This window comes from Molothrus ater, chromosome 15 (genome assembly GCF_012460135.2).
Source record: "Molothrus ater isolate BHLD 08-10-18 breed brown headed cowbird chromosome 15, BPBGC_Mater_1.1, whole genome shotgun sequence".
Taxonomy (NCBI): Eukaryota; Metazoa; Chordata; class Aves; order Passeriformes; family Icteridae; genus Molothrus; species Molothrus ater.
Genome location: NC_050492.2, coordinates 10,686,762 through 10,711,127, shown reverse-complemented (window position 1 = coordinate 10,711,127; position 24,366 = coordinate 10,686,762). Strand labels below are relative to the sequence as shown.

Sequence of the window (24,366 nt, the reverse complement as noted above, 5' to 3'; positions counted from 1 at the left end):
TTGTGTATAGAATTTAATTAGTAGGGGATATATTAGTTAAATAAGTGATTATTAAAGGTATCCAGCAATAGAACATGTAAATGAGTGAACAGAGCAGTGCAAGCATTCCAGCTGGTCCCCAGGGTAAGAGAGTTGTCTTCTGAAATGAAAATCAAAAAACCTGACATTATTCCTGACCATAACTGCTAATACTGGGTAAACATCTCACGTGTTTAGGAGTTGCATTGCCTATATGTAAAATATGAATAACAATATTGTATAAATGTTCTTTGATCTCTTCCCATGAAAAGCTCTATGGAAATTCCAAGAATTTGATATTAAATGCTAGATTTAACCTTTGCAAATTGAGCCTAACTTATTTATATGTATCTTTGTTGTTTGAAGTAAAATATTTATTTGGCACAGTTAGTTCTTTCTACTGTGGTCAAATATGAGTGGTGAAAATAAAGCAAGTTCTATAAGAAGCAGTGATTAAACACAAATTTAATCTCTGCATTCCTACAGTATGTTCAGAGGAGATTAAAAATGCCATGATCCAAGGAATAATGCAGTAATATGGTCTTGGTGACTGCACTGGGGTAACTCTGAGGCAGGACTTGTGGCTGTGACTGTATAGCACCGGAAGAGAGAGCTGTCCCAACATGAGAAGGGAATTGAAATGGTAATTCTCCAAGTCAAACAAAGAATTGATTGGTTATTGCTGGTTTAACCATCATAAAATGTAAGTCAAGAAGGATACTGCAATTCAGGCTTTGGCACCTCATCTTGTCTCATTTGAACTCATGTGTTCCTTGATTCCCTGCCATCAATCTCCTCTTTAGGAACTGCAAGCTGAAGTTAATGGCTTTCATCATAACTGCAATGAAAATACCATTTACCTATTAAAAATGCTCAGCAGGGAAATACTCAAGAATGATGCCTTGTGCTCCAGGCTATTCATCCAGTTTGATGAAATCTCAATTTTTCGTTATGCCTGCGTGTATGCAGACACTCTGCAAGGCTTTGAGCTGTCCATTTTGGAGTGTGATTAATTTGTGTCCACACCAGACAGCTTGTTGTGCATTAAGCCCTGCCAGCCAACAGATAATTTTTCTAGCATTTAACCCAATTTATGGTCTAGCTGACGTGCTCATTGTTTCCCTAAACCTGGCCAGTCAGCACCTTCTCCACCACAGAGCAGGAAATTAATCTTTGCAGTTATTTGACTCCATCAGCTGTACCTGCTGCATGCAATTGTGGAGGAATCTGGCAAACTTTCAGAGCTACATCCTCAAACTGTGTCCATGATAGCTGCCAGTATTCCTCCCTTCCCTTTCCTGGACCATGCCCTGAGGCACCCTCTGCTCTCCCACCCAGCTGGGTGGAACCAGAACACCCAACACCCAGGGGAGAGGGTTTGGCTGTCCTTTGCACAACCCAGCAGGGAGCATCTGAGGCTGCTGAGATTGAGGAGACAGCAAATCCATGCCTGTGTGATCTGAAGACTCATCTTCAATCTTCTGCTGCTGATTTTTTAGCTTGGGGCTATTAAACATAAAGAAAGACTTGGAAGGTACCAGCTTAGCCCCTTGGTTATGTCCCTGGTTTAAGACATGGGCACGGATGCAATTAGGCTCAAACTTCATCAGAGCAAAGAGAAAAATTGCAAATTATCCAAAATGTGTACTTTTACCTGCCTGTTCATATGAATGCTTTACAAAAAGATGGATCTGAAGCTCCTGTGTTGATTGTAGTGTGCTGCTGCAATTGTTGCTCTTAAGAGATGAAAAAACAAATTGAGAAGGAATTGGGATGGAAACTCAGTTCAAATTTTCCTTAACAAAGAGTGCAGTAAGACTGGCACAAAACCAGCTCTGTACCCAAGGCCTCTCTAAGTTAAACCCCCATTTGCAGAGGGAAGGTGGAGCTGAGCCTTGTATGTAGCCCTACAGTGTTCGGAGGTGCTGCTCTGCCAAAGCCTCCCTGGGACTCTCACTTCAGTATTCCCAATATCTACCTGTGCCCTTGCCCTGGAACTGATACATGGTTTGAGCTAGTGATCATTTTATGACAGCTCTTTGCTTAAAATGAAAGTTTGGAATTCAAGATTTGGCTTATACTTTGCATGACTGTGGAAGGCGGTTTGATTTGTTTTTTTAATTTTCAGGGATTGTGGAGACAGAGCTATCATGTGGAGAAATTCTCAGCAGAAAATGGGATGCATCAAAAAGATGGGGGGAGATAAATTTCAAGCAATCCAAAATTAGTTCTGAGATCCCAAGGATTTCTCACTAAGTGACCAGTATTTTGCTGAAATGCCAGCGTCGTTTTTCTTTCCAATTTTGTTTTCTCTCTGAGCCATATCTGTTGCCTTTGAAGTAGCTACAGCTGAGGCCAGAATTTGTAAATGCTGGGAAACCAGAAGTTCAGAGCAAGGAAGAACCTTTGTAGTCTGTTCACAGGCAGGGCAACAGAGTAGGAAAATATTTTTTTAAATTAATATTTTATTTCCAAGCCTCCAGCATTTGATCCTGAGCTTCATTCTTGTTGCACTAAAATGCGTGGTGCAATCTTGAAAGTCAGTTTGCTAAGGGGCAAAGACCTTCCTGGTCAAAGAGACCTGGCAGGGAGAGTCCTCCATGCTCCTGAACTGCCAAATGATTTAGGTTAAGTCATGGATTAAGTCTTGACTGGCTTTAAAATGCAGTGTATTGTCTCTGCCAGGAGTTGTGCTGGTTAATTTGAACTGTGGTTATTGTCAGGAAATCAAGCCTTGCTTGAAATGTGTGCAGCGTTTCCATGGACTGACTTAGAGGTCTAAAATTAGGAATTGTGAGCCTTAAGACTATATTCAATATAATATGTGCTTGTTGGGATTGCCATTGGTGTGTTGTAGCTTCTTCATGTTCCCAGTCCTTAACTTCATGGCCACAACTGCTAAACTGGAAAAACCTTTGGCTTTATTGATATATATTGATACAATTCCTATTACCATATGATTTTCAGCCCATTGCATAGGAAGAACTAGTGAGTATTGTGAGCCATATTGAAAAATAAAGATAATTAAATCTCATATAACAGAAGTTGGCATTACATAGCACAGATCTTGCCATGAGTGCTGCTCTTGCAAGCAGCAGATGAAAATCCAGGGATTTAAAGACAACTGCATTTTACTGTGATCTTTACATGTTCCTTTGCATGAATTTCAAAAGAAATGACAAAAGAAATCAAATACAGAAGAGTCTGGATGTCATCTGGAATTTATTTGACCTCTTACATTTGTTCTAAAAGAAATCATAAACAAATAAATAAAACTTTTTTCTAAGATAAAAAAGACACTTAATTTAATAACTAGATTAAAAACCAGTTTGAAACTTAGTGGGGGAGCTTGCGTGTGGCACAAAAAAGGGAAAGAGAACATTTCATTTTAATGGAGATGCTGCCAGTTCTTTTGGTATGAACCCTTTGTCCAGTGCATGAAGAAATTCCTGTTGTGATGAGCACTCCACAGCTACAGTGACCTGTGCCCCTCAAGTTAGTGAAGATGGGATCTTTATATGAAAGGCTGGGATGTTTGAATTAAAACCAGTCATTTTATTGTGGAGGGAATGAAATTTTAAAGACAGGATTTGGAAAGTACATCTTTCTTTACTAGGCAGCGCAAGTGGCCCCCTGGTATTTTAAATCTGTGTGATGATATCAGGATTTGGTTTTTAATTAATGACTAGTCTTCTCCAACTTTAAAAAGGTTTTATTTAGAGTCAAAAACACAATTTGAGATAAATAGGAGCTACTGCTTTTCTCAGTAGGACATTGTCCCAGCTCTCTCCCTATCTCCCCCAACATGACTTCTTCCTCCCAGAAGTCGCCACCGTAGATCTCTTGGATAAAATGTGCTGCTAGACATAAAACAAGAAAAGCATTTGTTTATTCTGTGGCAGACAGCTGTTTAGGATGCTGTGGAGGTCTAAGTCTTATAGCAGTTTTGCAGATGTTGTTTGTACGTGACTTTCTCTTGGAAACCATCTGTGTTAGGAAGCACGGAGGGATTCTATGCATCCCTTGGCAAAGAGAGTTGGGCTCTCTTCCTTCAGCATCTTTGTCCAAGGAATTTGAAGGATGAGAGAGAGAGACAGAGGACTGTTACCAATGTTTGGTCAAAGTGAGGACCCATTTGGACTTGGGCTACAAAAAGCTTTTCTGGGCATGCACTGGGATATTCAGTGTGTCCAAAGGAGCAGAGAAAAAAATCTTCCCTCCTTTCTAGAAAAATGTAGAGCAAACTTCAAGTCATCCCTATGGAAGTGGTGGATAATGTTTGGAAACAGGTCTTTGTTTTTATGCAGGAAAGCTGTTTTGAATGGTCTGTGCTGCTGAGTTCAAAAGAGCTGGTTTGGTGAGAATAATCTGCAAATCTCCAGAGCACTGTAAGGAAAAGGGGCTCCCCTGGGTGTGGTGGCTGTAGGTCAAGGCAGGGTTTCTCTCCAGAGGTGGGGATAAACATACACTCACACTCGAGTACTTACATATTTCTATTAAGATAATTCAGCCAACAAAGCACATAGCCAAGGGTGATAGAAATTGAGGAATGTGGACCTTTTCTTGGCAGTTTGAATCTGGCTTGGAAGCATTTCAGGGGAGGATTAAATCTCGCTGCTCGGCGGGTCAGGGTTGGGGTAATCAGCGAAGGCAGAGGTTGGAGATGGCTGAGCTGGGGATTAGTGCAGCACCACTGCGAGTCTGGGGCTGCTGTGAATGAGGATGCAGAGGAAAATATGTCAAGCATCGTTCATACAGGGCATTTTCAAATGGGCTGTGGTATTTGCAGGAATTTTGAGCCAGTGCAATGGGGAGGGAAGGATGACAGAGCTGCTACCTGTGCTCAGCACAGGTTTTTACCAGGGATTAGCTGGGAAGTGATGGTGCTCTAGGCTTGTTTGATCCTGTTTTGTTTGCTTTGTGGGTGCTCAAATACCTGAAGTATTATGATGAAAAACTGACTTTTGTGCCCTGACATTGTTTGCTTTGTGAACTTTGTCATTAGTTCACCCAGTTTTGTGCAAGACTTGCATTGTATGCAAATTAATATGGTTAAACCAATGTCAAACACACTTACATATGAGAAAAGTTAATATTTCTCTTGGCAGTCCTGACATCCTTTGTTCCTTATGTGCTGAATTAATTTCTTCTGCTGGCTTTTGCTCTGTGCACATGCCACGATGTCCGAGGGACTTGCTGAAAGGGCTCTGCCTTTCACTGGACAAGGTGGAAGTCCCTCTGTTTTGCAAAGTGCATATCTGAGACACAACAGCTTCTGCAAAGCTTCCAGAGCAAGACAGCAGACCAAAAACACGGAGTAAAATGAAGCAGTTTATGGTATGAAGCTCCCCCAAGCAAAACAGAGCCAGCCTTGGCCTGATGTTTGGGTATTCCTGGATTGCTGGCTGGGCTGTGCTGGAGGCTCAGGGCTGGGATGTGGGATGAGCCCAGAGTGGTGGCTCAGGGCTGTGTCCCCATTGCCAGGCTGCCATACATTCACTGGCAGGGTAATCAACCAGGCCCCAAATGCAGATTGGAATTTCTGGATGCACAGCCCCAAATCTGGAGCTGATCCACTGTCAACAAGAGCTAAAACCAGAGACAATGCTGGTCCTGCCACACTCAGCATGAGTTTTATCACCTCCTCAGCTCTAGGCAGGAGTTACTCACTTCAGGAATAAAGTGCCTCTCAGCCATTTCTCAGGTTGTCACAGTGATTCTGCTTAAACATCAATTAAAAGAGGTTCAGGTTCAAGGTTTGTGCAGTTGATTAGGGACAGTGTGACCTGCAGGTATTTGTGTGATTTCAGTGCATATAAGCATAAATATATGTAAGTATCTGAAAGCAGAGTGTCAGGAAGATGGAGCCGGGCTCTTCTTGGTGGTACCAAGTGATAGAATGAGGCAATGAACAGAAACTGATGCACAGGAAGGTCCACCTGAACATGAGGAACATCTTCAGTGGGCAGTGATGAGCCCTGGGACAGATTGTCCAGAGAGAATGGGGGGAGTCTCCCTCCCTGGGGATATTTAAGAACTGCCCAAACATAATCCTGTGCCATGTGCTCTGGATGGCCCTGCTTGGGCAGGGGTTTGGGTCAGACACTGAGGTCCCTTCTGACCTGACCCATTCTGTGATTCTCCAGCACCACCAGTGCAGCCACGTGGAAACAACAAAGCAGCACTGGGTTTTCAGTCACTCCAAACTGAGAATTTTATAATTTCCACAATGCTAAGGGGAGCCAAGCTCCTACAGTGTCCCCATGCTTCTCTGTCCTGGACTTCATCATCACCTCTTCAAATGAGACAATGCTTTAGAATCATGGAATTGTTATGGTCAGAAAAGACCTCTGAGATGGAGTCCAACCATTAACCCAGCACCAAACCATGTTCCCAGGTGCCCCATGCACACACCTTTTCAACACTCCTGGGAATGGCAATTCCACTGCTTCCCTGGGCAGCTGTTTCAATGCCTGACCACCCTTTCAGTGAACAAGTTTTTCTTGCTATATAATCTAAACTTCCCGTGAAGCAACTTGGGGCCAAACTTTGAGGTTTAAAATGGCTAAAATGAAGGCACTCACGCATCCCAGAGCACATCTGCAGTGGAGTCTGTCAGGCAGGACCAGGGAGATGGGGATGCAGGAGCAGCACTGGAGGAGAAGGGACTGCTCCACACATGTGCATTAAGGTTTTGGGCTGAACCCATCCATTATTCTTGTGTTTATTTCTCGTTCCATCAACTTAAGTTGTGTTTCTGGCATTTGTTTGTTTCCTTTGGGCAGTTATAGTTATATTAGTGTAAATATTTTCTAGTGATTGTCAAGTGTCCAGTTTACATTTGTTGCTTGCAATTTCCTGCTGTAGCTTAAAATATTTTTTTGTAAAAGCATAAAATTACCCTTCCCATAAGCATCAAACTCTGCTATTTCAGGCAAAACCCAGACCCTTGAAATTTCAAAGGCACCTTTTGAACTGAAAAAAGAGGTGACATCTATATGACCGAGTGAATTCTCCTTCGTGGTTGTAAAATGGTTCAGTAAAATCTCAGTGAGTCACTACAGCCAGAGTTAAGTGACCATGGGAAATTTATGATCATACTTGAGTTGTTGTTTATCCTTTTGTTCTTACTGCCCATTTCCTATTGAAACTCATTCTTGTTGTCATGTGGGTATATCCAACAGCAGTGTCTTTAAAACAGGAGCCTTGCATGCCTGCAAAACTGATAAAAGTCTCCTGGCTGCTGTAACAGTAATAGCACAATAAATGCTGAGAGTGAACTGTGCTGAATATCTGTAATCTGGGACTATATTTTTCTTTTTTTCTTCTTTTTTTCATCCTCCCATTGTAAAGGTGCTCTTTCCTAACTGATTTCTAGAGTTTCCCATTCAGTTTGTGGGCAAGTGAGAGCTGTCCTGGGCTGCCCTGCTTCTGCAAAATTAATTTTTCTTGCAGCAACATGAGGAAAGGCTGGATCTTATTTATTTTACCAAAGTAAATTTTTCAATATGAGAACAATTAATAAATGATTATGGAAAAGAAATTCAGCATTTGTTCCCCAACCTCTATAAATAAGATAATTACCTTCTCCAGAGGGAATGGAGTTGGCAGTAGTTTCACAGGGAACTGTTGAACTGTTTGACATGTTTTAAATGGTTTACCAAGGAAAATCAGTTTTAAAAGGAAAGGGGCTTGTCAATCATTCAGCTTGTGTTGGGTTGTTGATGTCCCCCTGTCAGTCAGAGCAGTAACAGTTTCAGAGGTGGCCGAGGAGCTGCTGGAGGGAGGGGAGAAGCAGCTGTGGGGGTGGGGGGGCATTTAAACATTCCTATTTTATACAAGTGACACGTAGTTTCTTGGAGGATCTGATTTATTATTATATGGATTCAGGCAGAGTGTTTGCAAAATTTACTCTGCTTTATGGTACTGCAGCAAATGTAAACACATATAATTCAACAGTGCCAGAAGAAATGAAGATGGGAAATAATCTTTGCCAGCAGCAGGAGGGGTTTAGAGAGAGCTGGGAAAAGGAGAGAAGTGGCTGAGTTGTGACTGAGAATAAATTGGGTTTTGTTTTTTTTTTTTAATCTTCAAGAGGAAGACTGTGGGTCACTTTAGAGGAAAACAGAGATAATAGAGGGGTTAGGGGAGACTTGTGCCATGTTGGATGGTGCCCAGCACTGGCCATGGGGAGGGCTCCTGGTGAGCTCCCGGCCTGGGACCCTGGGCACAGGGGCTGTGGGGCTGACCCCTGCAGCAGCCAGCTCCTTCACTCAGCTGGAGCTTGTTTGGGCTCCAAACACAAGGGAGAAGATAAGAAACAGAAACATCAGCAAGAGAGGTTTGACAGCCAAGCTGTGCAGAAACCAGATGTCATTCTTCAGAGCTTGCTTTCGCCCCGGAAACTTGGGTTATTGCACTTCTGCCTCGGGGTGAGGGAACATCTCCCTCCCAGAAAAAAGCCTGGTTTAGGACAGGTTTTAGCCGTGGTTTCAGTGGGATTCGTGGTTATGGGTTTGTGCAATCACTCATGTGTGTATGGCAGTGATGTGCAACACAACCTGAGACTCCCACCAGGTTCCTTTGTGGCAGGAGATGCTGCCTGGGGACACAGGGATCTCCAGGGGTTCCCTGCTGGGACAGGATTTCTTGCTCACCACTTCAGTAGAAATCATTGCTCTGCTCCAGATTAATTTAGGGTCTTTTTTTTCCAAAGGCTGAGGACTATGTGGTGTGAGTTACCTGTTCCTGCTGCATGGCAGCATTGCTCCACAGGCTGCTGGTGAGGGTGGGACTGACTGGGAGCAGCACTAAGACAACGTGGACATCTGCTTGCAAAGCAAAATACACTTTGGGAATTCACTCTGGCTTTGTGGTCTTTCTAATTATCTGGAGAATCCAAACCCAGGATGGATTCTGAGACTGCTGAACAATTTGGGAGGAGGAAATGGGAAATTCTTACCTTAGTTCTACAGAACCATATTCAGTTTCTATAAAAGCCTTTGGGATCTATGGGTATTTCTGTTCTCAGGGTGGGGATTTTTGGAATGTTTTCTGAAGCCTACAGTGTGTGGAAACGTTGGGATTTGGTTTCATCTTCAGACTGAGCTTCATTGCCCAGTACTCCCTAAATCCCTCAAAGTCCTGGCCTGCAACACAAATGGGCTCTGCATTATTCATCTATGGATGCAGTAAATGCTGAAAGGCAGATTATGAATATTGAAGAATATTCAAATTATACCAACAAAATTCTTGGAGGAATCTGCCAGATGTCTTAGAAAATTTTCATCTATTGGGAGAAAAAACACCATCTGAAGCAGTGGTTTGGAAAGCACTGTAATCCTGTGACCCCTACCAGCATTTTCTTTTTTTTTTCTGCTTTCAGTGTTAATTTCCATCTGCTACACTTCACTATATGGTTAACTGCCCTTTCAAAGTCTTCATTTAACTCTATTTCAGAATTCAGTGGCAATATATCTGTATTCGTGCAAGACCCTCAAGGTTTCCTCTTGAAATACCTTTCGATCCTCAGGTGAAATTACATCCAGGATATCAATAGTATAAAAATGTATCCTGGAACCAGAAAGCAAAATTGAAAGCAGGATTTGACTTAGTGTGTTGCACTTAAAATCCAGGTCTGATTTCAGTTAAAATCTTGGAAAGTTCCAGCAATAGGCATTGTATATTAATCAATGTAAGATGAAGGCCAACCCTGCTGATTCACTTTGAGGAGGAACCTGCCATTTTTCATTGTCTTTCAAAAACAAGGTAAACTTGGAGGGTTGGCAAAAGTCTTTGCATAGTACCTAGAGCACATGACTAAGAAAATAGTGGTCTATGGGGAAAAAATGGTCATAAAATGATAAAATGCTTCAATCAAGTCTCAAATATATGTATTTGGGAAGTTAAATCTCACTCATTGATTCTCTTTGGTCCCTTACTGTGCCAAAAGGTTGCTCTGTCTCTCCTGGGTCCACATGATCCCACCACTGCCCTTGTCCTTAACACCAAACCAGAAAAGTCAGATGCTTCTTCTCTTTCCCTTTCATATTTTTCTGGCTTGGTTTCCTTCTCTCACCATGTTTTGTGCTGTTTTTCCCAAACTTGGACTCTTTAAAATACAAGTGGAAACTGATGGTCTTATCCAAACTTAGTAACATATTGGATAGCTTTGCTCAGAATAATTGCCTCTTTCTTTCCATCTCATCTCAGTGTTTAAAGAGCAACAATACCTCATCTCTGCTAAACCTTTGAACCTTTCCTGGATATCATTTGGTAAATTAAATTAGAGATCCAGCATTCATTTAGCTGAGCTCTAAAAAGCACAAATGACACAATTCAAGCATCCAGAGGTAAAAATTTGCACCTTGAGGTTGTGAGAAATAATTTAAATTTTCCATTTGATCTTCAAGAGGGTTTTCACTATTAAAAAAGAAAAATGCTGTACACCTCCCATGCTGCTGACTTTCTGTCCTATTGATCCTGCTTTTTTAACTTTAAAATGGGAAGGAATAGGTTTAGCTGCCATGTAAAAATATTCAAAGACCTACTGCTTTACAGACAACTGAAACTCTGGAGCTGAAAATGGTCTAGGTACTTCTGAAAGATGCATTTGGATAATTGGTAATGAACTAAGCATCTGGAAGAAGTAGCTGAGCAAAATCATTTACCTAATTATGGCTTTTTGAGCTGTTTGCCAGACTGGGGAGCTCAGATAAACCAGACTGGTCATCAAACAAAATGCACTGAGTAGGCAAATTACCTGATTAAGCAAATTACAGTGTTCCTTTTGGTAATCTGTGGGTTTAATGTGCCCTTGCAGAGCTCCACACTGTGCCTGTGTCTCAGAAAGGCTCAGGGCTGTGCTTGGAAGCACCTTGTGGCACATCACATTGGCCCAGAAGACTTTGGTCTAAAATGAACTTGTTACTGAAACATTTCCCAGATGTGTGGGCAATAAATCATCCCCTCTTTGCACTTCAATAGAAACAGCCACTGCCACTGAATTCTGGGCCAGAGCAGGCCAGGAACACGGCAGGAAGGGGCTGTAACAGAGTTTGCCTTTACAAATTCATGTGTTGGCTCATCCCATTTCACTAATTGCACCTGTTCCCCACCTCTGAGGCATGGCCTGTGCCAGAGAAGTGTCAGCAGGCCCTTTGGTATCTTAGCTCTGCTTTTATACATGCTAATACACCTCTTTTTTAAATTCTGCTTTTCCTGCAGCTGTTCTGTACTCAGCCCATTGCCAGCCATGTCCTCCACCATCCACACTCCCAGGAGTGAGCACCTTCACCCTGAGCTGGTCTCTGCAGCCTGGTCCTGCAGGGTTGGGCATGGCCAAAGGGAGCTTTCTTGTCTCTGTGGCCAGGTATCTCAGGTTGGAGCTGTCTTGCCTTCCCATGGAAACTGTGATTAAATTCTGGAGCACTTTTATATTTCATTTCATTTCAACCCTCATGGGTTGCCCAGAGGCTTGTGCAATTATTGCCTCTACCCAGCCTGAAAGTGCACTTTGATTTTATTATGGTTTTTTTTCTTTTTTTTTTGCTAATCAGTTCCTTTGTATTAGCTATCATGCTCCTGCTTGTTAATTAAATTCAGACTTGGTATGGATTAGCATTATGGATGGAAGCCTAATTCTTTAAATGGATATACAAATGCTGCTCTTAAGTTAGTCATTAATTACTTTTATTTGTTAGAGCTTATGAGTGTGGCCATTTAGGCCTCATCTGTGACTGCCTCAGCTTATTTCTGCTGGAAGCTGTGCAATGTAGGTCAGGTACACAGCAGTAAAAGGGATTATATTGTTTTGATCATTCACACTTGCTACAGGAAACTCCATATTCTTTCTGGGGAGTGAACATGGCTGTAGCACGTGCTGGTTCTGCCTATAGAATGGAAACTGAATTTTTCATAGAGTTCATGTATTCCTTTGTTGGAAGGATCTCAGATGGGTGGGAAAGCAAATTGTTTACACACAGTCAATCTGGTGTTTGCCCAAGGTCAGCAGGGAGAGAAGACACTTGTACTTTTAATTATATTCTCAGTTGAAATAAGAAGTTAATTTTAGCAAAGAACAAGACCCAAGTACTTCTAAAGACATTTTTTTTTCTCTGCATCTCTTCTGTAAAAATTTTTCATCACTGATTTCATTGCATTATCAGGACTCAAATGAGAAACACTGCTTATGAGCAAATATAGCATCTGAATGTGGGCCAGGAATTCCTTTTACAGTATAAGCTTTTGTGTGAAATAAAAGCCAGACAGCTGCTCACAACTTAAGTCTGAGTAAGTGATCTAATACTATTGCTCTGGTCTCAAATTTGAGGCGAAATTGTTTCTTTGCCAAAGACCTTGTGCCAACCTACCTGGTCCCAATTTGTGAGAACAAAGTATATTGTTTCTGCTGCTCTGGGACTGGAATCACTTCATTTGCCTTTTTTCCCACTACAATTTCAGGCCTGACATGAGAAGCTTCCACAAGACTGAGAGTTGATGTCTCACCTCCAGGAGGTGACCCAAGTAGGAAGGTACCTCCTTGGAAGGCTGGTCTGACAGGATGTGCAGGGATATTTATTACACTTGAAGGCTCTTTCTGGCTTTTGATTTACTCCACTATTTTCCTCCTTAGATCTTCCAATTCTCAATCTTTTTCTTCTACTTTTGCTGTGCTCTTCATCAGCTGCTCTCCAGGCTTCCCCTGCCTGGAAATACCGCGAAGAAGAGAACTTTTCTGGTTATGAAAAAGACAATTTCCCACAGCATTAGACAGAGACTATTCCTCAAATATATGGTTATGCACTTGCCCTTTCACAAAAGCTTATAATTTCCAAAGAATTTGAGTTGTGCTCTAAATGTACAGCTAGAGCTTAAGTTCCTGTCTGATTTATTGCAAACATATTAGCAGAAGGGAGAAGAAAAATGCAGAGGCCAAGAAATGTCATGTCCTCTCCCATGATGGTGACACCCTTAGCTGTGCCCAGAGAAATCACAGGGTGACCCCAGCCTTATTCTTCTTATGGCAAAGCTGAGATTTACTTGTTTGTTCTAAAAATTGCTTATTTAATAGAAACTAAAAATGAGGACACTTGAGGCATGTATATGTCATGTGTACAAATTCTTGTTGTCACTGATTTTTTTTCTACTTAAGAGGGAAGACTTTTTTTTTCTTTTTCCTTGGGTTGGCAAGTCTGCTTGCAGATGGTCTGCTCTCTTTTTGTGGCATTTAGGGACTTAGCAGTGCTGGATTAATGGTTGGATTTAATGATCCTAGATGTCTTTTCCAACCTAAATGAGTCTGGTTCTTAGATTAACTGCTTGTTGACTAATTGAGGGCAGAATGAATTCACACATCAATTTAATTTTGAGTGTCTGGGAGGATCACCCGTGTCTAACTTCCACCACTTAACTCTGTTGAAGACAGTGTGGGAGTTTCACTGGATGTTTTATATTGGGTAAAATTATTTTGAAACAGACAACATTGTTAGTATTTGTAACTTACAGCTGCTTACTTGTGTGACCTGCTGTCATTGGGATAAAATGATGTGATTTTTTTTTTTTTTTTAGTTTTGCTTTGTACAGCTTTTACTTCTATTTTACAAGGCTTCGTGCACATGGAGGGGATTTGGCTGTTTGCATTTTGCTTGGTTCTGTTTCATTAGGATGTGCTTTTTCCCTGTCTTTTGAAGCATATGGCATCATGCAGCCCTGGTCAAGGGTTAATGCAGATAATGGAAGTAGAAACAGCTCCAGAAGCTGACTTCATATTTGCTTGACAGGCTATTCCTGATCTTCTCTCTTTATAGAGATGATGATGCCTGTGGAATAAGGTGCAGAAAACAAGATGGTTCTTACAAAGGTGGAGGAAATGCCTTCTGCATGCAGGAGATTTGGGGTGGAGAGAGGGTTACACAGCAGAAAAAATGTTTCTTTTGAAGACCACAGGAGGAAGAGCTTAACAGGTTTTTTAGAGATGCTGAAATAGTCACTTGTAAGTGCAGTGTTGGATGAGTCTGGAAACAGGAAAACTTTGATTTTTATGTTGAATCTGATTTGTAACATAGAAGCAAATTCTCTTGGTGATATTACTGTGATGGTTGTGGGCGTGTTCTTAGGATGTGCTTGGCCCCATCCCTTGGATGCTTTATGGTTTGCACATGGCAGCTTGGGCTCCCCTTCACAGGAAACTGGGAAACAATGAGGGTGGAAAATCCTGCCAGAAGGGGCATTATCCACAGACTGTGTCTGCAAGTGTGGGAACAACATTTAAATGCAAAGGATGTGATTTTTTGCTTAAAGTCTCCAATACATACAATTCTCTATAGTTCCTGGGATCTTCCCTAGATAACTGTGTTATTTATCTGCTCTCAAAGCCTTGATTTGCTGGTTTCTCATTTTTCACATATTGAAAATCAGAACGATTATTTTATTTTTTTTTTCTCTGTGGGATCTTGGCTCTGCAATGGCTAATTCTGATTGTAGATAAGACGCATTAGCTTTGAGTACTTCCGTGCTCTGAAGATGCAATTCATCAAAACCCAAGTACTTTGTGTCAGATCTGAATGTTTCACAAGAGATTTTGTAATCCAACATGTCAAACTTGTTTAAATGTGAGATTGCAACTGAAAGCTGAAGGAAGAAATAAGTGCTTCATTATCTTCCATACCTTACAGAAGTGTCTTGCAGTTCTTAGAAAAAAAAAGAAAATTGTCTTATTCCTGCAAGAAATACAGAGCTACCTCTTGCTGTAGAGGTGCTCCTGAGATGAGCATCTGCTCCTTGTGTTGGTAAACAGGCTGGTGTTTCATCAGGCAGATTTAGTGATTTGAGTAGAGCAATCATCATCTTCATCTGCTGAATAAATCTATTGCTGGTGACTTCTTGATTCTTCCTAGAGGTGAGTTTGTGTTAGAAATTATTTGAGCAAGAAAAAGCCCTCAGGGGTGTCTGCTGATCTCTTGTTCTGGGCAGTGCTGCTTTCCGTTATCTACTACTGGAGATAATACAAGGATCATGAATTTCAATCAGATGCAGTGTGAGTTTGGCATAATTTCTGTTGCCCAGCTCTATCTCTACATGGATTTCTAGCTTGTGTCCATAGAAGAAAATTGAGTCTGTGTTCGTTTTCCAGATCCACGTTGGTACAGCTATGTCTGACTTGCCTAACCAGTGAGTCTCTGAAAAGATTGTGACCCGTATGTTTTTTTAAATCTTTCTAACTGTTTTAAGTGTGCAGGAGCATATGGGGACGATGAACAGAGCTGGTCACTGTTCTCATAAAGAAACATGAAACCAAATATGTGTGCGTGTTTGTGCATAGGCACTTTCTGAAAGATGTTCAAAGTTCCCATCTCTGTCCAGGACTTGGACTGAAGCAGCTGTCTCAGTGCACATGTGGAAAACTGAAATCTGCCATGAAAACTTTTTTACCTTGCATATAGCAGCCCCCACAGCTGCCAAAATATGCATCCTCTTGTTTGAAAGATAGAGGGGGGTGTGCTGAGAACATCTGCTCCTGCCCTGCAGTGCAGCTGTGCCAGAGAATTACCTGGGAATGGCCTAAACCAGCCCTAGCAAGAGACGAAAAATCCCATGTTTGATGTGAGTGCAGTGGAGGCTTTGCTCCAGTCACTGCTTAATTTATAGCACAAATCCAGTTCGGCCTCGTGCCCTGAGCACACCCAGGCAGACCCACGAACACCCATGCACACCCATGAACACGCGTTCACACCCGGGCACACCCACGAACACCCATGCACACCCATAAACACGCGCTCACACCCACGAACACCCATGCACACCCGCTCACACCCTTGCACACTCAGGCACACCCGCTCACACTCTCGCACACCTGCTCACACCTTTGCACACACACTCACACTCGTGCACACGCGGGCACACTCGGACAGACTCATGCAAACTCGGTCACACTCAGTCAAACACGGGCACACCCATGCACACCCGGGCACACCCGGACACACTCGGGCACACTCAGGCACACTTGGGCACACCTGGGCACACCCGGGCACTCTCAGGCACACTCAGGCACACCCGGGCACACCCGGACACACTCATGCACACCCGGACACACCCGTGCACACTCATGCACGCCCAGGCACACTCGGGCACACCCGGACACACTCAGGCACACCTGGGCACATTCGGGCACACCCGGGCACTCTCAGGCACACTCAGGCACACTCATGCACACCCGGACACACCCGGACACACTCAGGCACACCTGGGCACACCCGGACATACTCATGCACACCTGGGCACGCTCGGACACACTCAGGCACACCCGGGCACACTCAGGCACACCCGGGCACACCTGGACACACCCAGATACACTCATGCACACTCGGGCACACCCGGGCACGCCTGGACACACTCAGGCACACTCGGGCCCACCCGGGCACACCCAGGCACACTCGGGCACACCCGTGCACACTCATGCACACTCGGGCACTCTCGGACACACTCAGGCACACTCGGGCACCCTCAGGCACACCCAGACACACCCGGGTACACTCAGGCACACCCGGGCACACTCGGGCACACCTGGACACACTCAGGCACACCTGGGCACACCCGGATACACTCATGCACACCCGGACACACTCAGGCACACCTGGGCACACTCATGCACACCCGGACACACCTGGACACACTCAGGCACACCTGGGCACACTCATGCACACCCGGGCACACCCGGGCACACCCGGACACACTCATGCACACTCAGTCACACCCGGACACACTCGGGCACACCCGGACACACTCATGTACACCCGGGCACGCTCAGTCCCACCCGGACACACCCGGGCACACTCATGCACGCCCAGGCACACTCGGGCACACCTGGACACACCTGTGCACACTCATGCACGCCCAGGCACACCTGGGCACACCCGGGCACGCTCAGGCACACCTGGGCACACTCGGGCACACCTGGACACACCCGGGCACACTCGGGCACACCTGGGCACACCCGGGCACACTCATACATGCCCAGGCACACTCGGGCACACCTGGACACAATCAGGCACACCCGGACACAGCCGGACACACTCATGCACACCTGGGCACACCCAGACACACCCGTGCACACTCATGCACGCCCAGGCACACCTGGGCACACTCAGGCACACCTGGGCACACCCGGGCACACTCGGGCACACCCGGACACACTCATGTACACCCGGGCACGCTCAGTCCCACCCGGACACACCCGGGCACACTCATGCACGCCCAGGCACACTCGGGCACACCCGGACACACTCAGGCACACTCAGGCACACTCGGGCACACTCATGCACACCCGGGCACACTCGGGCACACCCGGACACACTCATGTACACCCGGGCACGCTCAGTCCCACCCGGACACACCCGGGCACGCTCATGCACGCCCGGACACGCTCAGGCACACCCGGGCACGCTCAGGCACACCTGGGCACACTCGGGCACACCTGGACACACCCGGGCACACTCGGGCACACCTGGGCACACCCGGGCACACTCATGCATGCCCAGGCACACTCGGGCACACCTGGACACAATCAGGCACACCCGGACACAGCCGGACACACTCATGCACACCTGGGCACACCCAGACACACCCCGTGCACACTCATGCACGCCCAGGCACACCTGGGCACACTCAGGCACACCTGGGCACACCCGGACACACCCGGGCACACTCATGCACGCCCGGGCACACTCGGGCACACCCGGACACACTCAGGCACACCCAGGCACACCCGGACACACCTGTGCACACTCATGCACGCCCAGGCACACCTGGGCACACCCGGACACACTCAGGCACACCTGGGCACACTCGGGCACACCTGGGCACACCCGGACACACTCAGGCACTCCCGGACACACCTGGACACACTCAGGCACACCTGGGCACACCCAGACACACCCAGGCACACCCGGACACACCCGGGCACGCTCAGGCACACCCAGACACACTCGGACACACCCAGACATACTCGGACACACCCGGGCACACTCGGGCACACCCGGGCACATTCAGGCACACCCGGACACGCTCTTGCACACCCAGACACATCTGGACACACCCGGACACACTCAGGCACACCCAGACACACTCGGGCACGCTCAGGCACACCCGGACACACCCGGGCACACTCAGGCACACCTGGGCACACCCGGACACACTCGGGCACGCTCAGGCACACCCAGACACACCCAGGCACTCTCAGGCTCACTCAGGCACACCTGGGCACACACGGACACACTCATGCACACCCGGACACACTCAGGCACACCTGGGCACACTCGGGCCCACTCGGGCCCGCTCAGGCACACCCATGCACACCCGGACACACTCATGCACACCCGGGCACGCTCAGGCACACCTGGGCACACCCGGGCACACCCGGACACCGAGCACAGCTCCCCAGTGCAACATGAGGAAGATTACTTTGAAGGTCTAAGAATATTTCTTGCTTCTTTTGTACCTTGAAAGCAACTGGGTCAGGTATGGAAGTGCAAGGAGCTCTCCCCATCTAACTACTAGAGGTTGCTTTCTGTGTGGTTTTTGCTAACACATAATGTAGCCCAGGATTTCAGAGAGCTTTTGGGGCACTTGGGCCAAATTTGAAATGAATCTAGATATTCCTTTTTTTTTTTCTTTTATTTGGAAAACTTCTGCAGACTGTAGGTGCTGCGTGTTTCTAATCTACACCTGGTATTTGCTTTGAGTGTTTGGGTCTGTTGGAATCCAAAGCCAGGAAGGTTCATGCAGTGTTGTGACCCAAAACTGTTTAATCTCAGATCTGCAGTCTCGGAGCCACAGCCTGACTCGAGTACCTGATGAGTATCAGCTGAGCAAGCATCACAGCATCTGACTCCTGCCCATGAACCATAAACTTTTTCCTCAGGGAACAAGAAAGTAAATTGGCCTTTGTGCAGGAACAGCCAGCTAGGCTGGGGCCGTGGCTTCCTTGTGCTCAGTACCAGACCCCATGGTGCTCTGCTGCAAAGTTCTCCTTCCTTCTAAGTGAAGCCATATGAAGAAAAAAAAAATAAAATCTATTCTTGAGAGTGGCTGAACCAACCAATTTGTTCAAGCCATTCTTCTGGTTGATTCATTTTTAAGTGAAAAAAATGCTGATATATTGAAAACAACTTGAAAAATGCCAAAAGGGAAGAAGGGGAAACAAGTTAAATCATTTGAAGCTCATAAAAGAAAAAAAAAAAGCATTTAAGTGCAACCACATGAGTGGTGTAAAATTGGTGTAATACTTAATCCCATGTTAGAGCACAATGTGTTAGATATGAGTTCCTCTAGAAAATGAGGTCCTAAAATAACCTAATATTTATGATTGAGATTTCACAACATGATCAGCTCACTGTGATGCTTGCAAGGCAAAAAACCCTCTGGTTTACAGATCCACTGAGATAGGTCTTCATTTCACTTGGCCAAGGTTTTTACTTGAATGCTGTTCTCAACTACTTCTTTGGATCAACATAAAAAAAAAATCCTGAGAGCCTCAGCAGTACATGGCTTGAAGGAAGAGATGGACCCAGGTTTGTGGAACGCCTCTGTCTAAGGGCTCTCAGCAGAAAAGGGTGATTTGTACGAGAAATTTAAGGGAAGGGCACAAGTTCTTGGCAAAAATGTGCTTCACTGGCAGAACATTTAAAAGAGCATTGGTATTCAGCAAGGTTTTGCTGGACTCCCTTTCTTGCTCCCTTTAAACTCATTTTGTCCTGGACAAACACTGATTTTACCTTGTGCCCAACAGTAATTTGCTCAGGCAGAAATTTATCCATCCAGCTGAAGGGCTGGGAGGCAGCAACACAGCCTCCCAGCCATGGGAACATGGGTCAAGGACTAGATTTGGTTTAATTACAGGGGATAAAAAGACATTAAACACACATAGTGCCTGTTCTCCTTGGTGTTGATGGATTATGGTGTTCATTGAGCAGCCCAATTTGCCATGGGTAAATTAGTTCGTACAAAGGTTATTTACTGTACTGTGGACAAGTACATGTGTTTGGCTTTTTACAATATTTTATGTGAATAATAAAGTGATGTTGATTTTTAATATTTCATTTGCTTGCCCACAGTAGATGACATAAGTGGCTGCTACCCAGAAATTGTGAGTGTTTACTATGAACTTTTTACCTTGTTTCTGAGGAGCTATTCTTTAGATACATCCATCATCTCTTCCTCATAATATTTTCAAATATTATCCTCATAATATTTTCAAAGCAATATATTTCATTCTCTTTTTTTGTCTTTGGGTTACTAAATCTATCATCTTACTGGGAAACTTATGGTGTTGTCAGAAATTGCATATTATCCCCTGGATTAAGGCTGTTTAGCTTGAATGTGACAAGTTGTTTAAAAACACACTGTTATGCTTTGTATTCATTCTCCACTCCAAAACTCTCTTTATAACAATGTAAATAAAGGACTCCCAGGACTGATACAGTGGGGCTGGCACAGTTAGAAGAAAAGACTCAGCCATTGCCCAATGTACTTTAGTGCAACATGAATCTTAATTGTATTGAACAAACATCAGACTGAGAGGTCTTGGGAGATGGAGCCATAAGGGAACAGTTTACAGGGAACATTCATCTTCAAGCAAATTCCCAGGCCTCCTTAATTTCTTTTGTAGCTTCTTAAAGGGGTTGAAAACAGGAGGTGTAATATGGATTCACTTTATGCCTGGTTCATTAAGCAGTATCTAAAGCTGAGAGCCCAGAACAAGCTAGAGATTACTACAATGATAATTTCCAATTGTTCTGAGCACAGACATGTGCAGAGTTTGGGGTTGTGGATGGCATTAGGGACTCCTGGGCTGCTCCTCTGTGCTGCCCTCTCTGTGGGAGCTGGGAGGTCTCTGTCCTGCTCACGCCCACCTGCACCACAGAATTGACCTTAACTCTTGCCCAAAGTAAGTGATGGGTTTGATATTGTTCCTTTTAATTCCCACCAATTTTTTTTTTTCTCCTTAGAAGCATTTCCTAACACAGCTACTGAATAGCAGCAGGATTCTAGATGTGATTTCCAAAACACTGCTTTTTTTTTTTTTAAATCAAATTGCTTTCAGATAGAAACAGCAAGTAAAACAGATGAAAATGGTTTTTAAATTTTTCCTCTCCCAATTTTGGTTTATCTCACTTGCCGCAAGCAATATCTCTAGAATATATTTGTAATTCCATGAGCTGCACCCACTTTACAGATTTCCTGGAAGACTGTAGGGAAAGAATTATAAGATCACAAAATGGTTTGGGTTGGAAGGGACCTTTACAGGCCATCTGGTCCAATCCCCCTGCAATGAGCAGGGACATCTTCAGTTAGGTCAGGTCAGTCAAAGCTCCATCCAACCTGACTTTGAATGTTTCCATTTCTACCCTTGGTGTAGGCAAGTGTCCATTTTTCCCATGTGGTGTGAAGTATTAAGAAATTCCTTAAACTTGAAAAAAAAAAAAACCCAACCTCTTGTTAAGGTCCCTTTTTTATACAGAATCTTTGGTTTCTCACAGGTTTCTCACATTCTCAGTTGAATGGCTCCAACCCAAGCTTTATGTGGGAGCTTTGTGCATCCACCCTTTGATATCAACTCTCCTCTAAGCTGCCTAAAAGCATCAATACCAAGCCATTACTCACTTGCTTAGATACTTGGCCTCCCTCTCCTACACCTCCATTAGGACATTTCCTCCTCCCTGGGAGCAGCCTGTGCTGTCTGCCAGCAGGAGGGAAAGCAGAATGAATTTAGATTACTGGTAACTGAATTTAGATTAAACAGATCCAGGAGGAGTCCTTGGAAAGGCAGGGAAGGATCAAGCAATGCTGGTGTTCAAAGCACCCCCTGCACTCCAAGGGAGGCTGGAAGCTGCTGGGCTCAGGCTCTGCCTGCAGGTCAGACCCCCAAAATTAGCCCAGAGGGTGGTGCAGGTAGAGGGGCTTTAATTGCTCAGTCACCAATGGTCTCCAGGGTTGAAAAAGGTGCTTCATCAGAGCTGTGGTTCCTCTCCAAAGCAGCTGGACTCAGGGATGGAAGAAGTAAACCTTTCTCCTGGCTGTAATGTGCTTTCAAGGAGCCTGCAAATACGTTGGGAGATTTTTTTGTATCCCCTGTAGAAACTTGTGAGCAAGTTACTCAGGGAGTAGTGGTAGATGTTTCTACCAATCATTTGTGACTACCCAGGGCTTCTGTCTGCAGGCTGCCAATCCCATAGCAAGGGAGCAGGTGGGGTTTGGGCTCCCACTGGAGCCCCTGTGAGGGCAGGGGGTCCCCTGGAGCTCCGTGGTGGGCTGGGGAGGGGGAGTGCTGGACAGTGTATCCAAACTTCAAAGAGGAGGACTCCAGGCTGTGGCTGAAATTCTGGAGATGCAGTTGCACATTTGAGCACAGAAATGTTTATGCAACAGAGGAAATTCTGATAGGAGTGCAGAAATATTTAATGGTCTTTGTTTATCATCCTTTTCCAGAAGAAAGGAGAGGGAGCAGCGTTGTTTCACAGATAAAAAACGAGTTCTTGCCTTTTGTTAATGTTATTGTCACTCAGCAAATACTCCACCAGAGCTGGCTGACCTGCTGCAGGAGGCTGCAAAAAGGAGCTTTTTCTCCCAGCCTGGTAATGCACATGGTGTGGGAGAAGTGATGCTTCCATGTGCCAGGCAAGGAATGCTGGCTGCAGCAGAGAGGCTGCAACACAAGGGCATGAAGGACATGGTGCTATGGCTTTGCCAGGGACATGGATGCTCTGTGTGTGCTGGAGCAGTACTCTGTATCAGAGTTTATTGTTTGAGTGGGTTTTTTTTCCCTTAATTAAGGGTATTTTGTCACTTATGGCATTTTATTGAACCCTTAGCCATTGCTGCCCAGTAGGGTAAGAATACAGCAAGCTTCATATATGAAATTAAAAATGTATTATTAAATCTAGGCTGTCAGCAGTTGCACGGAAGCAGCTCTGACTCAGATAATTATTAGTATCAAGAGGTTCATGTTCATTGCTTTAATACTTTAAATATTGTGATTTGCAAGTCTGTAACAGCATTTGCAACATGCAAGGCCTGCACAGCAATGCTGCTTGCTCAGCAAAGGATTTTTCCCAGAATTTTGGATCATGTTAGATCGGGGGTTCTCTACTACGTAAGCAATACTGATAACTGCAATACCTGCTTCCCAGCTTGCCTTGGAATTACGTTGTGGGGGGAAAAGTGGGATTTAAGTTGTGCAGCATAGCAATTGTTTTGGTGTTTGGGAAAGGGGGGAAGACATGACATGGTTCCAAAGGGGAGGACCTGTGGTAGATGCTGTGCTGGGCTGGCTGCCCATGGGCCATCACTAACCCTGTGCTCTCTGCCTGCCTCCCACAGGGCCCCCGGGGAGGCGAGGGAAGCCCGGCCGGCGCGGAGAACCTGGTAAGCATCACCTGTCCCAGGGACACACAGGTGTCATGGGGGTGTCATGGGGGTGTCATGGGGGTGTCATGGGGGTGTCATGGGGGTGGGAGCCTTGGGGTGATGCCACCTGCCACCTCCATTTAACAGGCTGTGGAACAGGGGCTTCCCTCACCCCTGTGTGCTGGGCATGAAGGGTTTTATCAAAAACTTTAAAAAACCAAACCAAAACCAGCTCCCAAAGCCCTAAAAACCAAAAACAAATTTAAAAAACGTAAAAGGAAGAAACCAACCAATCAAAACAAAAAAAACCCAGTTCCACTCAAAACACCCACAGCTGTTGTATCTTTTGTCCATCCTTCCATTTCTCTTTGTAGCATTCAGCCTCATCACTGCCCCACCCAACACAGAAGAGGGACAGTGAAATAGGGAAATAGGGAAATAGGGAATGGAGCATGGAAATAGGGAATGGAGCATGGAAACAGGGAATTCCCCAGCCATGCTGGGTGGGAGGTGTGCACTGGCTTGTTCTCTGTGTTGCCTGCCAGCCATGGGGTGGGGGTGTCTGCATTTGGGAGTCAGGGATAACCAAACCTCAGCCACCAGCCCTGGGCACATCCCCTGAGCATCAGTGTGCCCTCAGCCTGGCTGAAAGCTCAGAGCAGCCTTGCTGGGAGTTTAATTTGAGCTGTAATTCTGTGTCCCTGTCACTTCAGTGTATCTGGTGAGGTCTGGGGCTTTGTGCCTGTCTCTGAAATGGGAAAGGGCTCCCCCTGTTTCAGCTGGGGGGAGGTGGTGTTTGCATTCTGCTCTTGGGTCTGAGTGCTGCTGGAGAAGCAGCTGGTGTTGCTGTTTCTCGGGAAAATTGACTGGGATGTGCCCAGAGAGCCAGGCAGTTCTTGGGATTGCCTCACTGTGCCAGAAAGCAGCACATGAAATCACATATCC

At 45.1% G+C, this 24,366-nt stretch overlaps 1 protein-coding gene across 1 annotated transcript in view; it reads left to right on the top strand.

The window, feature by feature from the left end:
* Positions 1-24,366, top strand: part of COL23A1 (collagen type XXIII alpha 1 chain) — a 174,757-nt gene that overhangs the window by 104,595 nt on the left and 45,796 nt on the right. The window contains 1 exon segment of the mRNA XM_054516396.1: positions 23,395-23,439. Within this exon segment, the coding sequence (XP_054372371.1) occupies positions 23,395-23,439 (45 nt within the window).